The 14,584-nt window shown below is 48.2% G+C and overlaps 1 protein-coding gene across 3 annotated transcripts in view; it reads right to left on the bottom strand.

Annotated features, from left to right (window-relative positions):
* Positions 1 to 1,606: 1,606 nt before the first annotated feature.
* Itpa (inosine triphosphatase) overlaps positions 1,607 to 14,584 on the bottom strand; it is a 14,410-nt gene continuing 1,432 nt past the window's right edge. For 2 of the 3 annotated variants that reach the window (XM_005365598.1, XM_026788518.1), the window contains exons 2-8: positions 12,816 to 12,873; positions 12,656 to 12,720; positions 12,151 to 12,224; positions 10,115 to 10,146; positions 8,094 to 8,209; positions 3,653 to 3,729; positions 1,607 to 2,229 (exon numbers count right to left, since the gene is read on the bottom strand). In XM_005365598.1, the coding sequence (XP_005365655.1) occupies positions 2,121 to 2,229; positions 3,653 to 3,729; positions 8,094 to 8,209; positions 10,115 to 10,146; positions 12,151 to 12,224; positions 12,656 to 12,720; positions 12,816 to 12,873 (531 nt within the window). In that variant the 3' untranslated portion in view covers positions 1,607 to 2,120. Of the gene's footprint in view, positions 2,230 to 3,652; positions 3,730 to 8,043; positions 8,210 to 10,114; positions 10,147 to 12,150; positions 12,225 to 12,655; positions 12,721 to 12,815; positions 12,874 to 14,584 lie in introns of all 3 variants that reach the window. The other variant, XR_003378539.1, reaches the window with a different exon arrangement.

The following is a 14,584-nucleotide window of genomic DNA, read 5'->3' on the forward strand; positions in this document are numbered from 1 at the left end:
GGGTGAGCCTGCAAGGTCCCCAAGGGGGTGGGGCCGGGTGTGCCTGGATGCTAACACCTTTGTAGCATGAATAATAAAAACCCAGAGACAGATATTGGGGTTCATGCTGATGATCAGAAAAACAAAGCAGCCAGCTGTTGGTTCTACCTCAGACTGAAATGGGCAATCCTGCCTCCATGAATCTCAGACTGAGACCTGTCTCCTCCCATTTTATATTCCTCTCTAGTGCTGGGATTAAAGGTGTGCGCCACCACCATCATCACCCCAGACTAGTATAGCTGCTGGGATTAAAGGTGTGCGCCACCACTCCCTGGCCTGTATGGCTGACTTTGCATTCTGATCTTCAGGCAGGTTTTATTTTTTAAAACACAAATGATATACCACCCACCATACACCTCTATACTAGGACACAGGCCCAGCATACCAGCAAGAGGAAGCATAACAAGAATGGCAGAAGATGCTCAACCCTCTCAGTAGAGCTGGGCGTGGCTCTGCAGAATGCCCACCATATAGAAAAGAAAAAAGAAATGGGAAATGTAAGTCAAAAGGGATCCCTAGACTTGAGCTGGCAGTCAACAGGCTGGACGCGCTAGGATGAGTGGCACAGCTTTAGGTACGGGTGTGGACCTGAGTCTAACTGTGCACTAGGGGGTCAGGTACAGTTTGTTCTCCATAGCTATTTGTAGAGATGGGCCAATAGAATGGGAGAAATTCAGGAAGGAGCTGAGCAGCAAATACCACGCTGTCTGCTGTCCATACACCCACCTACCTGTCCATACTTGCAATTCAAGTAGGGAGGGGTGGACTTCCTCAGCAGCCTGGGCATTCCCTGAGAAGTTTGCCAGAATCATAGGCAAGGGGCAGAGAGACCCCACCCACAAGTCCTCCATGTTGGAGTCAGGCAGCACCGGGACAGGCAAGCAGTTGGGGAGGCAAGCAGGGAGAGGGGTGTTCTATACTCAGCCACATACCCTGCCTGGGGTCAGGAAAAATGCCTTCAGCATAATGGCTGAACCCCAGGCCACCTTGCCCAGTCTGGGGGCATGACGGACTATTCCCAGGACTGCCTGGGCACAGAAGCCTGCTTTCTTCCGTGTTTCCTGAGCACATCCTTTCTCATCAAGAGCTGCAGGAACCACAAGGCAGGTCCTGAGCCCTGAAACCCTCCCAGGGAATGGCTTGAGAAGAGGGGGTATGCATATGGCACAAGGCAGCTTAGGCAGGAGTCCTGTCAGGTTTTTGAGAGAGGGCCTTTAGCATTTATTTGTGCTGTGGACACAGGGTCCACGCCATGGCATACAAACAGAGGTCGGAGAACAAGCTCCAAGCGTCAGCTCGCTCCCTCCACACATGGGCTCGGGGACTGAACTCAGGTCGCCTGCCATCGTATAATGTGCGCTGTGCCGCTTACAACACCACCTCGTCCCCAGCATGAAGGTGACAAGGGAAAGAGGACAGGCCATGAGTCACAACTCTAAGGACAATAACTCAGAGACAGGATGCCAGCTATCCAGGCAGGTGAACACCCCCTATACAGTACTGCCCCTCTGGTCACCATCAGGATGGCTTCCCACCTATCAAAGGACACTCAAGAGACACACAAGGCTCAAAACAGATACACCATTTATTTTGGAAACATGCCTTCCAGAATTTACATTTGCTGCCTTATAAAATCAAAGGTTGTGTATTTCTTTGCCAACCCTCAACCCAGCTAAGAAATGTGAACACCCAAAGTTCTCTCAGGATCCTAGAGGCTACAAGAGCAACTCTACTTTTTTTTGTTTTGTTTTTGAGACAATATCTCACTATGTAGCTCTGGCTGCCCTGGAACTCACTATCTAAACCAGGCTGGCCTTGAACTCACAAAGCTCTGTCTGCCTCCCACATTCTGGGACTAAAGGTGTGCACCACTATGCCAGGCCAAAGGAAACTCATGAATCCCAAAGGGCAAGAGTTTAGTAACAACTGGCCCAGAGTTCCCCTATGCTGAGCAAACTGCTCCTCCAGACCTGGCTACTAAAGCTGCCTGGATCCCCTGGCAGAGGGAAACCCAGAGAAACACCTGCCAGGAGTGCCTGCCTCCTGGGGAACTCTACACTAGTCCTCCCCATCCCACGGCTTTACTGGCCACCAGCCCCAGCAGTCACGCTGAAGTACTCTTGTAGCTTGAGCAGGGCCCGGAACCGATGAGAAATGGCGTTTTTCTCAGCCTTTGGCATCTCTGCATACCTAAGAGGCAAAGAGAAGTAGCTCAGAAAAGAGGGAACCCAGATACCAGGAGGATGGGCACCCCACTGTCATCCTGGAGCCCACAGTCCAGTGATTCTGTTGGGGTGGGGAGGTCTCTGTAAGTAAAAATATCGAGAACCTGTGCAAATGCAAGGGACAGACAGGCCCCAGTACTCCATGTTTGGGCCTAAGCAAATGACCTTCCACCCCGAGAAAGCCAGAAAATCAGGCAATGGGCCACCAGCTCCTCAGCCTGTTATACCAGACAGTTTTAAATTCTTCTATAAGATAGAAACCCACAGTAACAGGCTTGGAGAGAAACTGAATCTGCCCTAATGTGTCCCTAAGTTCTTTTTTTTTTTTTTTTTTGGTTTTTCTAGACAGGGTTTCTCTGTGGTTTTAGAGCCTGTCCTGGAACTAGCTCTTGTAGACCAGGCTGGTCTCGAACACACAGAGATCCGCCTGCTTCTGCCTCCCGAGTGCTGGGATTAAAGGCGTGCGCCACCACCGCCAGGCTGTCCCTAAATTCTTAAGGGAAGCTGGCGGACAGGAATGAGGTAGGTGTTTGATAGGAAGCAATGGAGCCTGTCAGGTCAAACAGTACTGTGGGTTGGGGTCCAGGCAGCTGGCCGGGCCAGTTTCGTCCGTGTGAGGACACTACTAAAGAGGTGAGAGGTCACCCCCCACCCCCCGCCTTCAGGCTTCAGAACTAGCTACATGTGGCTAAGTTAATTACAACTGACTGAAAATGGGGCTGGAGAGGTGGCTCAGTTCCCAGAATCTGCCGGCCCTTCTGACCTCTGGCCTTACAGTCATCTGGTGCACAGTGGTGCAAACAGGCAAAACACCTATTAACATAGAATAAATAAACAGAATAAAAGTAAACCCAGTTCCTCATCTAGCTAAATTCCAAGGCTCTGTGACCACCCAAGCAGACAACCATGGACGGGCTGACTAGGGCTGCTTCGTGAGGTGCCAGGTGGGGGAGTTACAGTCTGGAAAGCCTGGTCCAGTAACGGCGCCGTACAAACATGTACAAATGAGAGGCCGCTGTTAATGTGAAGTGCTAAGCATGTGTGCTGCCGCGAGGGTTTCAGATGATGAGCAGGCACTACTAAAGAATACATTTTCCCAGCCAGATGGAGCTAGTATCATCCCATAAAACCACAAGGTTTATGCACCTTAATAAGCAGGGCCAGAGGATAAGAGTCACCTGACATAAAATGGCCAAGTGACTTGAGAGCGGAACCTAGGAAACCTGTGTTGCCCTACCATGGACTAGATCACCTGGATCCCTTGTGTCCATCCCAGCAGAAATGGCTTTAGCTGGAACAAAGCTTGCCTTGCCCACATCCGCATGACTGTGCACCGGCAAAGGGCCCATCCAAGCCCATGCACCAGGGAAGAAATGTGGGTTCCTTACGTTTGCTCGTATCCATCGGGCTGAAAGCAGGGATCCCAGCCAAAGTCCCGGGAGCCTCGCGGCATCACGATCTGGCCCTGTAATAGGGAGGGCAGGTGTGTAACTGGAGACGTACTGAACCAGAGTGAGTTTGTTTAGTTTGCAAATCTGACTAAACCTGAATTACTCAAAATGTCTAATAGTTCAAAGGATCCGCAGTACCGATAAATGTCTGTTAGGTACCTCAGCAAGGTGCAGAACAGTAGCGGGCTGTGAGAGCATGCGTGCAATGAGAACACGAGGAGCTGAGGCAGGAGGACTGCTGAGTCCCCAGGCCAGCCAGGGCTACAAAGTAAGATCTGTCTTCAAGACATCAGGAGGCGAGGGAGACGGCTCAGCTAGTGATTCTCTTGTCTTATAACGAGGACCTGAGTTCAACTCCCAGAACCCACAACAAAAAACTTTAAAGAAGTCAAGTACAGTGGTGTATGTAGTGCCTGTAATCCCAGGGCAAGGGAAACAACCTAGTCTATTTAGCAAGTTTCAGGCCAGTGGAGACTGTGTAAAAAAACAAGATGAGCCAGGCATGGTGGTGCACACCTTTTAGTCCAGCACTTGGGAGGCAGAGGCTTGTGGATTTCTGTATTTCTGTGAGTTCAAGGCCAGCCTGGTTTACTGAGTGAGTTCCAGGACAGCCAGAACTACACAAAGAAAGCCTGTCTTGAACCTCCACCCCCAAAAATACCCAAGATGAACTCAGTAGGCAGATGCTCTCTGAGTTCGAGGTTAGCCCAGTCTACAGTGAGAACCTATAAACAAGCCCCAAAATGAGCAGCACCCTGAGGCTGTACCCTGATCTTCACACGTTCAAGGCCATCCTCAGCTATTAGGTTGAGAAGGGTCTGAACTATGACAAGTACTCACACCTATAATAGAGCAAGGTGGTGGCAGCAAAACAGAAGAAGCAAGACTTCAAGGCCACCAGGGCACAATGGCACACACCTTTAACCCCAACATTTAGAAGGCAGGCACAGGAGGGTCACTGCATTCAAGGCCAGCAAGTTCTGGTCAGCCAAGCACATAGTGAAACCGTTGAAAGAAAGAAGGGGAAGGGCACACAAATTCAAACATAGAAATGTCACGAAGATGACAACCAGTGTCATGTCCAGTGTTATGAAATGCCACGTTATCGAGTAACGAGTCTGATCTGGATCAGGGATGAAGCTCAAGGGGAGAGCTGGGCCAGTACAAGATCCGGTCAGTAACACCACCACTACGGACAAAGCAAGACAAACTGAAGGAGGTGTAATTACAGAAAGGCTTCTAGAATCACGGTCCCAGGCTGAGGCAGAGCACTCCAAGTTCAAAGCAAATCTGTTGTTTGTGACCAGCACAAGCAATAGCAAGACCCTGTTTCAAAACAAAATCCAACAAAAAGGACTGGGAATATAGCCCAATGGTGGAGTGCATGCAGAGGACCTGGTGTGTGGGGGAGAGAAGAAGGCACAGACAGTGGCAAGTGTGGCTATAAATGATAGCGATTAAGCACATAAGTTGGACAGTGCCAAAGTTGAAATCATGCTTTTGCCTGTGGGGAGCTATGTGGCCAAAGCCAGTGACCGAGGTGCTCTGAACTTCAATACTGCCTGAGGCCAACATTCTTAGCCTGAGCCACAGCAAACCCAGACTTCTCCTCCTACAGTGGATGCTGTAAGGCCAACAGCTACTCCCAGAAAAATGCTGTTCACTGCCACTCTGGACAATGTGTGACAAGCACACCAAGGACAATGAGTACACAGGGAGACAGAACAAGGATGAGAAACAAGACCACCTCAAGGAGCGTGGGAGCTGACAGACGGCAAAGTGCATGGGCAGCCAAAGCTGATGGGAAATCCAGAGGGACTGCAGTACCAGCCAGTCTAAGGCAGCTGCTATTAGTCAGTGCAGGAAGTGGCTAACTGGAGCCTTCTGGGAAAGCCACAGGTGGCAGCACTAATTATTAACTCTAACTGGGCTGGGACAGCAGCCCCGACCACGTACTGCATGTTTAACCTAAAGGGCTGAAACAGGATCTTGACTCCTCTGCACCCCTGGGTCCCAACAGCATCATTCACAAGATCCAAGAGGAGCAACCTGAGGTTGTCAACAAAGAAGCCAATGGAGAAAATGTAGACCACAGGAGGGGCACATGTACTCCTAACTCCTGGGAAGTGGAGGCAAGAGGACCAAAACTTCAAGGATATCCTCAGCTATACAGTAAGTAGGGGCCAGCCTGGGGATACAGAAGACCCTGACTCGAAACCAAAAGAAAACAAGAAAGAAAGGGATAACACGGTGTATATAAACAACAAACGCTCAGCCTGGAATCTCTGAGAGCTCTGTGCGCTACAGCATGGGCAAAACCTGAGAACACCATGAGCTAAACCAGCTAAGTGAGCTAAACCAGCTAAGTGAGCTAAACCAGGCACACAAAAAAGGAAATATTGAAGCAGGGACCTGGTGGCACACACCTGAAAATCTTGGTACTCAAGAAGCTGAGACAGGTCAGCCAGAGCTTCATAGTGAGACCTTGTCCCCAAAATAAACACAAACAAAAGAGGCGGGGGGCGGGGGGAGACGACGACGACAGATGGACAGGTAAACAGTGGTGGCGCACGCCTCTAATGCCAGCACTTGGCAAGCAGAAGCAGGTGGATCTCTGTGAGCTTAAGACCAGCCTGGTCTGCAGAGTGAGTTCAGGACAGCTAGGGCTACACAAAGAATCCCTGTTTTAAAAAATCAAAAAAATACTGGCTGCTCTTGCAGAGACCCCAGGTTCAATTTCCAGCACCCATACGGCAGTCACAACCCTCTGTAACTACAGTTCCAGGGCAGCCAATGCTCTCCCTGGCTTTGATGGTCACCACATTACATGTTGTGGACAAATAGACGTGCAGGCAAAATATCCATACACATAAAATAAACTTAAAAAACAGTAACAGTAATAGAGTAGTAAAACTCTTAGACGTGTTAAGGAAAATGGTGGCTGCTAGGAGCTAGGCGAAGAAAGAAAGGGGGCTTGCTCAATGTGTAATTTCAAACTTATAAGATGAAAACATTCTGTAGTCCGGGTAAATACAAATACACTTAACACTTAGTACCCTGAACAGTTAAAATGGGTCTGTAGGGCTGGAGAGATGACTCAGTGGTTAAGAGCACTTACTGCTCTTTCAAAGACAGGGGTTCAGTTCCTAGCACCCACATCTGATCATCTGATGGCTCACATCATCTGTACCTCCAGCTCGGGGGATCTGCTGCCTTCAGCTTCCATGGGCACCTGTGCTCGTGTGCACATATCAACATGCACACACACAAACCTACACACAATTAAAAAAAAGATGGCTTTGGGTTGTGTCTGGAATTTGCTTTTTTTTTTTACTACTATCCAAAATATTTAACCAAACAAAATGAAACAAACATCTATGTACAATCCAACTGGGGAACTACAGACAGGACAGACGGACATGCTGGAAGAAAGACTGGGCGCTGGCAGGAGCAACTCTAATGGTGGTCTGGTGGACGTGCAGAAAAGCAACTCAAAAAGCTCAGAAAAGTCAGCCTCAGGTCTGACAAGCAACCTCAGGGGGTGCTGAATGGGCACTGGCAGAAAAATGAACTTAGGAACTGAAATTCTGGGCTGGAGAAGTAGCCCCATGGTAGAACACTTATACAACACATAAAAGCTCCTACTTCCACCCGAACACCACAGAACAAGATTAAAATTTTATGTGAATGAGAAAATTCAGACAATCAAGAGAGGCTGTAGGCCAGGCGTGGTGGCACACGCCTACTTGGGGGCAGAGGTAGATCTCTGTGAGTTTTGAGGCCAGTCTAATCTACATAGTGAGTTCAAGGATATTAACAGCTACAAAATAAAGACCTTGTCTCAAAGAGAAAAGAGAAAAAAAAAAAACAAAAACAGGGCTGCAGGAGCGCTGCATAATGGGCGTAATGACACAAGACCACTTAGAGGTAGAGGCCACAGGATCTAAAGTTCAAGCTCCATCTTGGCCACATGGCAAGTTCAAGGCCAACCTGGGATAAATGAAAGACTATCCCAATCTCAAAAACCTGAGTGGGGAGGAGACTCTGGTCCTGACAGAGGAATAAGGCCATCTCAGCATGCTGACCTGTAGCTTTGGCTTTGAGGTGTTTGTGCACCTGCATTTTACCTGGACCTACTCTGGCAAGATCTGAGTGCATAAGGCTAGCAGTCAATTAGGTTTGGGGACTGACATTTTTCTCAGTGTAGTGTCCAGGTTTGTCTCACAGCAAGCATAGTGCCCCAAAGCCCCTACTAAGTCTAGCATCTTCTTGTTTTGTTCCTGCAGAGTCCTCTGACGACCTGCAGGACTGCTCAGGTGGGTACGCACCGCGGTCTGGCCCCTGAACAGGAGGACTGGCTGCTCAGGTGGGTACGCACCGCGGTCTGGCCCCTGAACAGGAGGACTGGCTGGCTTGGGTCCCCAGTGCTGAGGGCAAATGTACAAAGTGCATAGGCTGATTTGTCCTCAAAGCCGGCCAAGAGCTGGTGGAGACCTGCAGGCAGAGTTAGAGAGGGTCAGTGAGTCCATGTTGTCCAGTACCCACCCTTACTCCAGAAACCCAAGGGTGTGGAAGAACTCTCCAAATTGGACTGTGTTGGGGTGGGAGGCTGCAAGGGCTGCACTCTAATCCTCAAGGAGCTGAAGCCCCTCTTCAGGCTCTGACATAAACTAAAACAAGGTTCTTGTTGAGATTAAAGTCTCAAGTAGAACACCCAGCTTGGCCTTGAACTCACTTTGTAACCCAGGCTGTACTGGACCGCTAGATTGCAGGCACGCATCACCACCCGTGGTTTATGTGGCACTAGGGACTGAATCCAGAACTTCATGTATGCTAGGCAAGCATTCTGCCAACTGCAATACATTCCCAGCCTTTGCTGTTGTTGAGACCAGGATCCCAGGTAGTCCAGGCTAGCCTTTACTTACTATATAGCTGAGGATGAACTTCTGATCCTTCTGCTTATAGCTCTCAGGATTATAGGCTTAGACTATCATACCCGGCTTTGTTTGTTTGTTTGTTTTTTGCTTTTTCGAGACAGGGTTTCTCTGTGGCTTTGGAGCCTGTCCTGGAACTAGCTCTAGTAGACCAGGCTGGTCTAGAACTCAAAGAGATCCACCTGGCTCTGCCTCCCAAGTGCTGGGATTAAAGGTGTGCGCCACCATCGCCCGGCTTGTTTTTAAAACAGAATCTTGCTTTGTAGCCCAGGCTGAACTCCAGAGTCACCCTAGTGCTCGGTCACATGCATGTGACTCCACGCATGGCTGACACAAGATTGCTCCAAAAAGTAAAATGGGCTTTGTTTTTAAGATTTGTTTATTTTTACATTTAGAAGTGTTTTGGTCACACGCATGTGCACCAGTGCCCACAGAGGCCAGAGGATGCCAAATTCTCTGGAATTAAAGTGATGGACAGCTGTATGCAGCCTTGTAGGTGCTGGGAACCAAACCTGGGTCCTCTGCAAGAGCAACAAGTATACTTAACTGCTGAGCCAACTCTCCAGCCCATTTTTTTCTTTTGAGACAGGGTTTTATGTGTGACCCAGGCTGATCTTGAACTCTGGATCTTTCTGCCTCAGCCTCCTAAGGGCTGGGATTATAGGAATGCACCACTATGCCTGGTTTAAAATGCTTTAAAAAAAAAAAATCTAGGGGCTGGAGAGATGGCTCAGTGGTTAAGAGCATTGTCTGCTCTTCCAAAGGTCCTGAGTTCAATTCCCGGCAACCACATGGTGGCTCACAACCATCTGTCATGAGGTCTGGTGCCCTCTTCTGGCCTGCAGGCATACATGCAGACAGAATATTGTATACATAATAAATGAATAAATAAATATTTAAAAAAAAAATCTAAAGAGGGCAAGGTGGTGGGTGGTAGTGCTCGCCTTTAACTTCAGCACTTGGGAGGCAGAGACAGAGGAATCTCTGTGAGTTCAAGGCCAGCCTGGTCTACAGATCGAGTTCCAGGTCAGACAGGGCTACATAGTGAGACTCTGTCTCTAAACAAACAAACAAAACTACAAATAAATCCAAAAACCTAAAGAGGGATTTGGGGATACACTCACGAGTAAAAAGATAAGATTCTTGGCCTAGAAAAGATAGCTCCCTTCCTGAGGACCAGGCTAGGCCATGGCTGAAGCGAAGAACCACAGTCATTAAGGTCAAGTCCCCTGATAACCAGAATCAGCTATGGCTCCTTTGTCCCTCAAATTCAAAGCTTTTATCGCCAGTCCCCAACTGTCCACCACAGTGCTTTCCGGAGTAAAGAGTGAACTCTAAGCTACCAGTGTACAAACAGAGAAGACAATGGAGGTCAATGGCAGGGGCTAGAGCAGCGGTTACTAAGTGGGAACTACTCCCCAACTCAGTGCAAAAGACCCATGGGAAGAACCACAGGGACACATACCTTCAGGCTTTAGCTTCTCAAGGAACCATTTTCTGCAAAAGAAAGAAAGGAGAGTCAGTACCATGGGTAAGAGCAACTGATCTTCCTGTCGCCTACTCCATAGGACTAGAGCTCCCAAAGGCAAGAGAAATGAAAAAGAATGTCTCAAGCCAAAGGTATAGCTCAGCAGCAAAGGAAAGAGAAGAGGGGGAAGAGTGGGGGCTAAAGGGAGAGTAAACAGAGGCAGAAGGAAAGGAAAGATAAAGAGAGATGGTTGGAGAGATAGCTCAGCCGTTAAGATCACTGGATGCTCTTCCAGAGGTCCTGAGTTCAATTCCCAGCACCTACATGGCGACTCATCTATAATGAGATCTGGTGCTCTCTTCTGGCCACTGTATACATAATAAATAAATCTTTAAGAGAAAGAGAGAGAGAGAAAGAGATGAGTCTAATAAGAAAAAAACGGAGACCAAACAGGTACAGACAGAAGGCTCAATATACAAAGGAAGGCAAGGACCTCAGAGGGGACTAGGGAAAGTCCCAGGCTGAAACAGGAAGACCAAAGTTTTGAGCAAGCTTAGGCTACATAGCAAGTTCCAGGGCAGCCTGGGCTAGAGAGATGCATACTCTCAAGAAAACAAATCAAGCAAGCACATGGTAACATTTCATATTCCCGAAACTGCAAACTATTAAAGTCACAACGGTGCTGGTGAGGCTGTGGAGCAGTGCAGGCTGCAGGTTAAAGGTGTGTCCTGCTTTGACAAAACAGAGCAATCGTTTTATTGTCTTCTTTTTGAGACAGGTGCCATATCATCTCAGAAATGAGCAGACCCCACTTTTCAATCTCAAAGAACCACTCTCATAATTAAAGAAAACTGTATCTCTGGTTGTTTGGTTGATTTATGACAGGATCTCACGTAGCTAGACTGGCCTAGAACTCCCTATGTAGCCAAGGATGACCCAGAACTTTTGACCTTTCTGTCCCCATCTTGCAAGTGCATACACTACCATGCCTGCTCACCTAGTATACACAGGTAGGAGTTAAACTCGGGGCTTTATGGCGCAATAAAGGCAAACACTCTAACAAGGGTGTTACATCCTCACCCACCTGTTATTCTTTTGTTATTATTATTTTATGTATGTCTATGTTTTGCATACATATATGTGTATGCACCACATATGTGCCTGCTGCCTGCAAAGGGCAGAAGAGGAGGTCAGGCGACCTGGAAAGGTAGCTACAGATGGTTGTGAGTTGCCATGTGAGTGATGGAACTGAACCCAGGTGCTCTTCAAGAGCAGCCAGTGCTCTTAACAGCTAATCCATCTCTCTAGCCCCTCTTTTTAAAGACTTATTTATGTGTGTGCACACACATCTAAGTGAATGTATGTGCATATGTATATACAGGTACCTGTAGAAGCCAGAAGAGGGTGTTGGATCCCTTGGAGCTAGAGTTACAGGAGTTTGTGAACTGAATGTGAACTGAATCTAAACTCCCGTTCTCATGAGTGAGCAACAAGCACACTTAAGGGTTGAGTCCTCTCTCCAGTCCCCCATATTCTTTGAGACAGGGTCTCATTGCATAGCTCTAGCTGGCTTGGAACTCATTATGTGGACCAGGCTGGCCTCAAACTCAGAGAGCTGCCTATCTCTGCTTCCTAGGTTCTGGGATTAAAGGCATGCACCATCACACCCAACTCTTCTTTTCTTAGAATATGATATATCTAATTGTGTATGTGCATGTGTATTGCATGTGTGGTGTGTGCATGTGAGTGCGGGTACCCACAAAATCAGGATCCATGAAGCTGAAGTTATAGGCAGTTGTAAGCTACCTGATTTCGGTGCTGAGAATCGAAACCGGGCCCAGTGGAAAAGTAGCGAGCACTCTTAACTACTAAGTCACTTCCCCAGCCCTATCTCAACAGTCTTACTCCTTTCTTGGCGTTGATGGCAAGATAGTAAAAGACCCATAACATCAGGTAACTAATCACCTTACTATTCTAGCACTTTTGTGGATTGATGGGGCCCTGCAGGGCAGAGGTGTAGTAAGAGTACTCACATGTAGGGGCCAGGGAGTCCCCCGAGGGCATTGAAGCACAGACAGGTATCCTCCACCAGTACAGGACCCTGCACCTGTAATACAAAGACACACAGCCTGAGATTTCTACCAGAGGTAGGCTTCATTCCCGACCCTGGGTCTACTCAGGTTGGGGCCTAGCCCACAACTAGGTGAGGGTGAGCTCTGCAGGTGCAGGTTCATCAGGAGCCACGCAACTCAGCTCTCTGTCTTCGATTTAGCAATGTGAACATCAGAGCAATGAAGTGCTGGGAATCTGCTGGAAGCCCAATTCTCTAATGGGTACCTCCTCACAGGGGTGGGGAGGGGCGGGTATGTATAGGGAAGACGTATGGCTGGAATGTATGGAACTAAGAACCAGAAAGGCAAGAGCTGGAACACAAGAGGCAGTGTCCCAACAAACTATTTATTCTCTGCCTGCCCCCATAAGCCACAGACCCCAGGAGCCCACCAGAAGACTGAACGGGAGACCACGATGGTTAAGTACCTGGCGAGCGGCCTCCCGACACTTCTGTATGGAAATTTCATCAGGCTCTCCCTGGTACTCAGGCACTTATCGGGGAAACAGACACACAGATGTATAGTCAGGACACAGGAAGGCAGTTAAATCAAACCACTTTTAAAAATGAAGCAAAACAGAAACATACGGTCAATTTTCTGTGCCACCAAAGTGCACGGAAACTTATCTCCTAGAATCTGAATGACCTGTTCCAAAATGAAAGAACATTTGTCACGCCATTTGCTAGTAACTCCCCTCCAGTTCCCTGTGACTATGTGAGGTGCTGTCCACCTTTCTCGTTGGCTAATGTTCCCATCAGTCCCCTAAAGCTTATCCAATTGGGCCCATAAACCTCATCCCAACTTTCAGAGACTCACTAAATTAGCATCCTTTCTCTCTTCCTACTTCTGCTTTGTTGTTGTTATTTGATTGCAGGGCTTGCTTCTATTTGTCTATTTATCTATTTATTTATGTCCAGTGGTGTTTTGCCATGGGTCAGGTCCCCTGGAACTGGAATTACCGTTGTGAGCTGCCATGTGGGTGCTAGGAATCGACCCAGGTTCTCTGGAAAAGCAGTCATGCTCTTACCATTGAGCCACCTCTCCAGCGCCCCCATTTTTGTCTTTTACCTCCCCACCCTTCCATCTGGAAGGCTCTTTTCCCTTCAGAACTCTAAAAAGGCATTCTCCTAGACTCAGAATTCTCTATCAAGAGTTAGCCAGAACAACCTTGCAAAGAAAACTGTTTTATATTTTCATTAACCCCTAGTTAACTTTCACCTTTTCAATTTAGAATACTAAGCCATGCCAGGCGATGGGGGCGCACGCCTTTAATCCCAGCATTTAGGAGGCAGAGGCAATCGGGGAGACTTGCTTTTTTTTTTTAATATTTATTTATTTATTATGTATACAATATTCTGTCTGTGTGTATGTCTGCAGGCCAGAAGAGGGCACCAGACCTCATTACAGATGGTTGTGAGCCACCATGTGGTTGCCGGGAATTGAACTCAGGACCTTTGGAAGAGCAGGCAATGCTCTTAACCACTGAGCCATCTCTCCAGCCCCCTCGGGGAGACTTGCTTATGCTTGTATAAGTCCCCTCATTCAACTCATAAGCAAGTGCTCCACTACCCGCTAGCCTCAGGCCTTGTAATAATGGCAAAGCCACGTGCTCAGTCAGTGGATTGGGGTTCAGCACCGACTGTTCTTCGACTCCATTCAGATGGCACCACCTGTCTACCTGACTGACCTGGCTTTAGGATCCCAAAATTTAATCAGAATGGCTCTGGCTCTTTCAGAGACCACCCTGGTCCTGTACAGAAATGGCAGTCCTCCCTATTTTCAAATGATGAGGGTCCTCCTGCTGTATCAATTGGTCAGCCTCTGAGTCCCCATCGTGACTTAGCAATGCTGACTGAGGAGGGCAAACTCAACTGTGGCTAGAGCTGACACTTGTCAGAGCGTCACTATCTCCTCTCACAGATGGGGAAAAATAAGAAAGACTAACTGGGCTAGGAATGAGCATCCATGCCAGGCGGTGGTGGCACACCCCTTTAATCCTAGCACTTGGGAGGCAAAGGCAGGGGGATCTCTGTGTGACTTTGAGGCCAACCTGGTCTACATAGGACAGCCAGCTCTACATATGTACGTACCAAGGCCCTCTCTCAAAACAAAACAAAAAAGGAAATTATCTGACCTATCCTCACTTCAAAAACAGTCCTACCACATACAGCAGGGCAGAAACAACGCACAAGGAAATGCCCAATCTGGACGGACCTGCTGAGTTTCCGCAGTCTGTTAGCGCTGGGCCATACCCTTTCTGCTCATTTCTACAGGAATGCATCATCAAATCTACATAGAAAACACCTGGGGCTGGAGAGATGGCTCAGTGGGTGAGAACACTGACTGCTCTTCCAGA

The sequence above is a fragment of the Microtus ochrogaster genome, unplaced genomic scaffold, assembly GCF_000317375.1.
Source record: "Microtus ochrogaster isolate Prairie Vole_2 unplaced genomic scaffold, MicOch1.0 UNK3, whole genome shotgun sequence".
NCBI classification, from domain to species: domain Eukaryota; kingdom Metazoa; phylum Chordata; class Mammalia; order Rodentia; family Cricetidae; genus Microtus; species Microtus ochrogaster.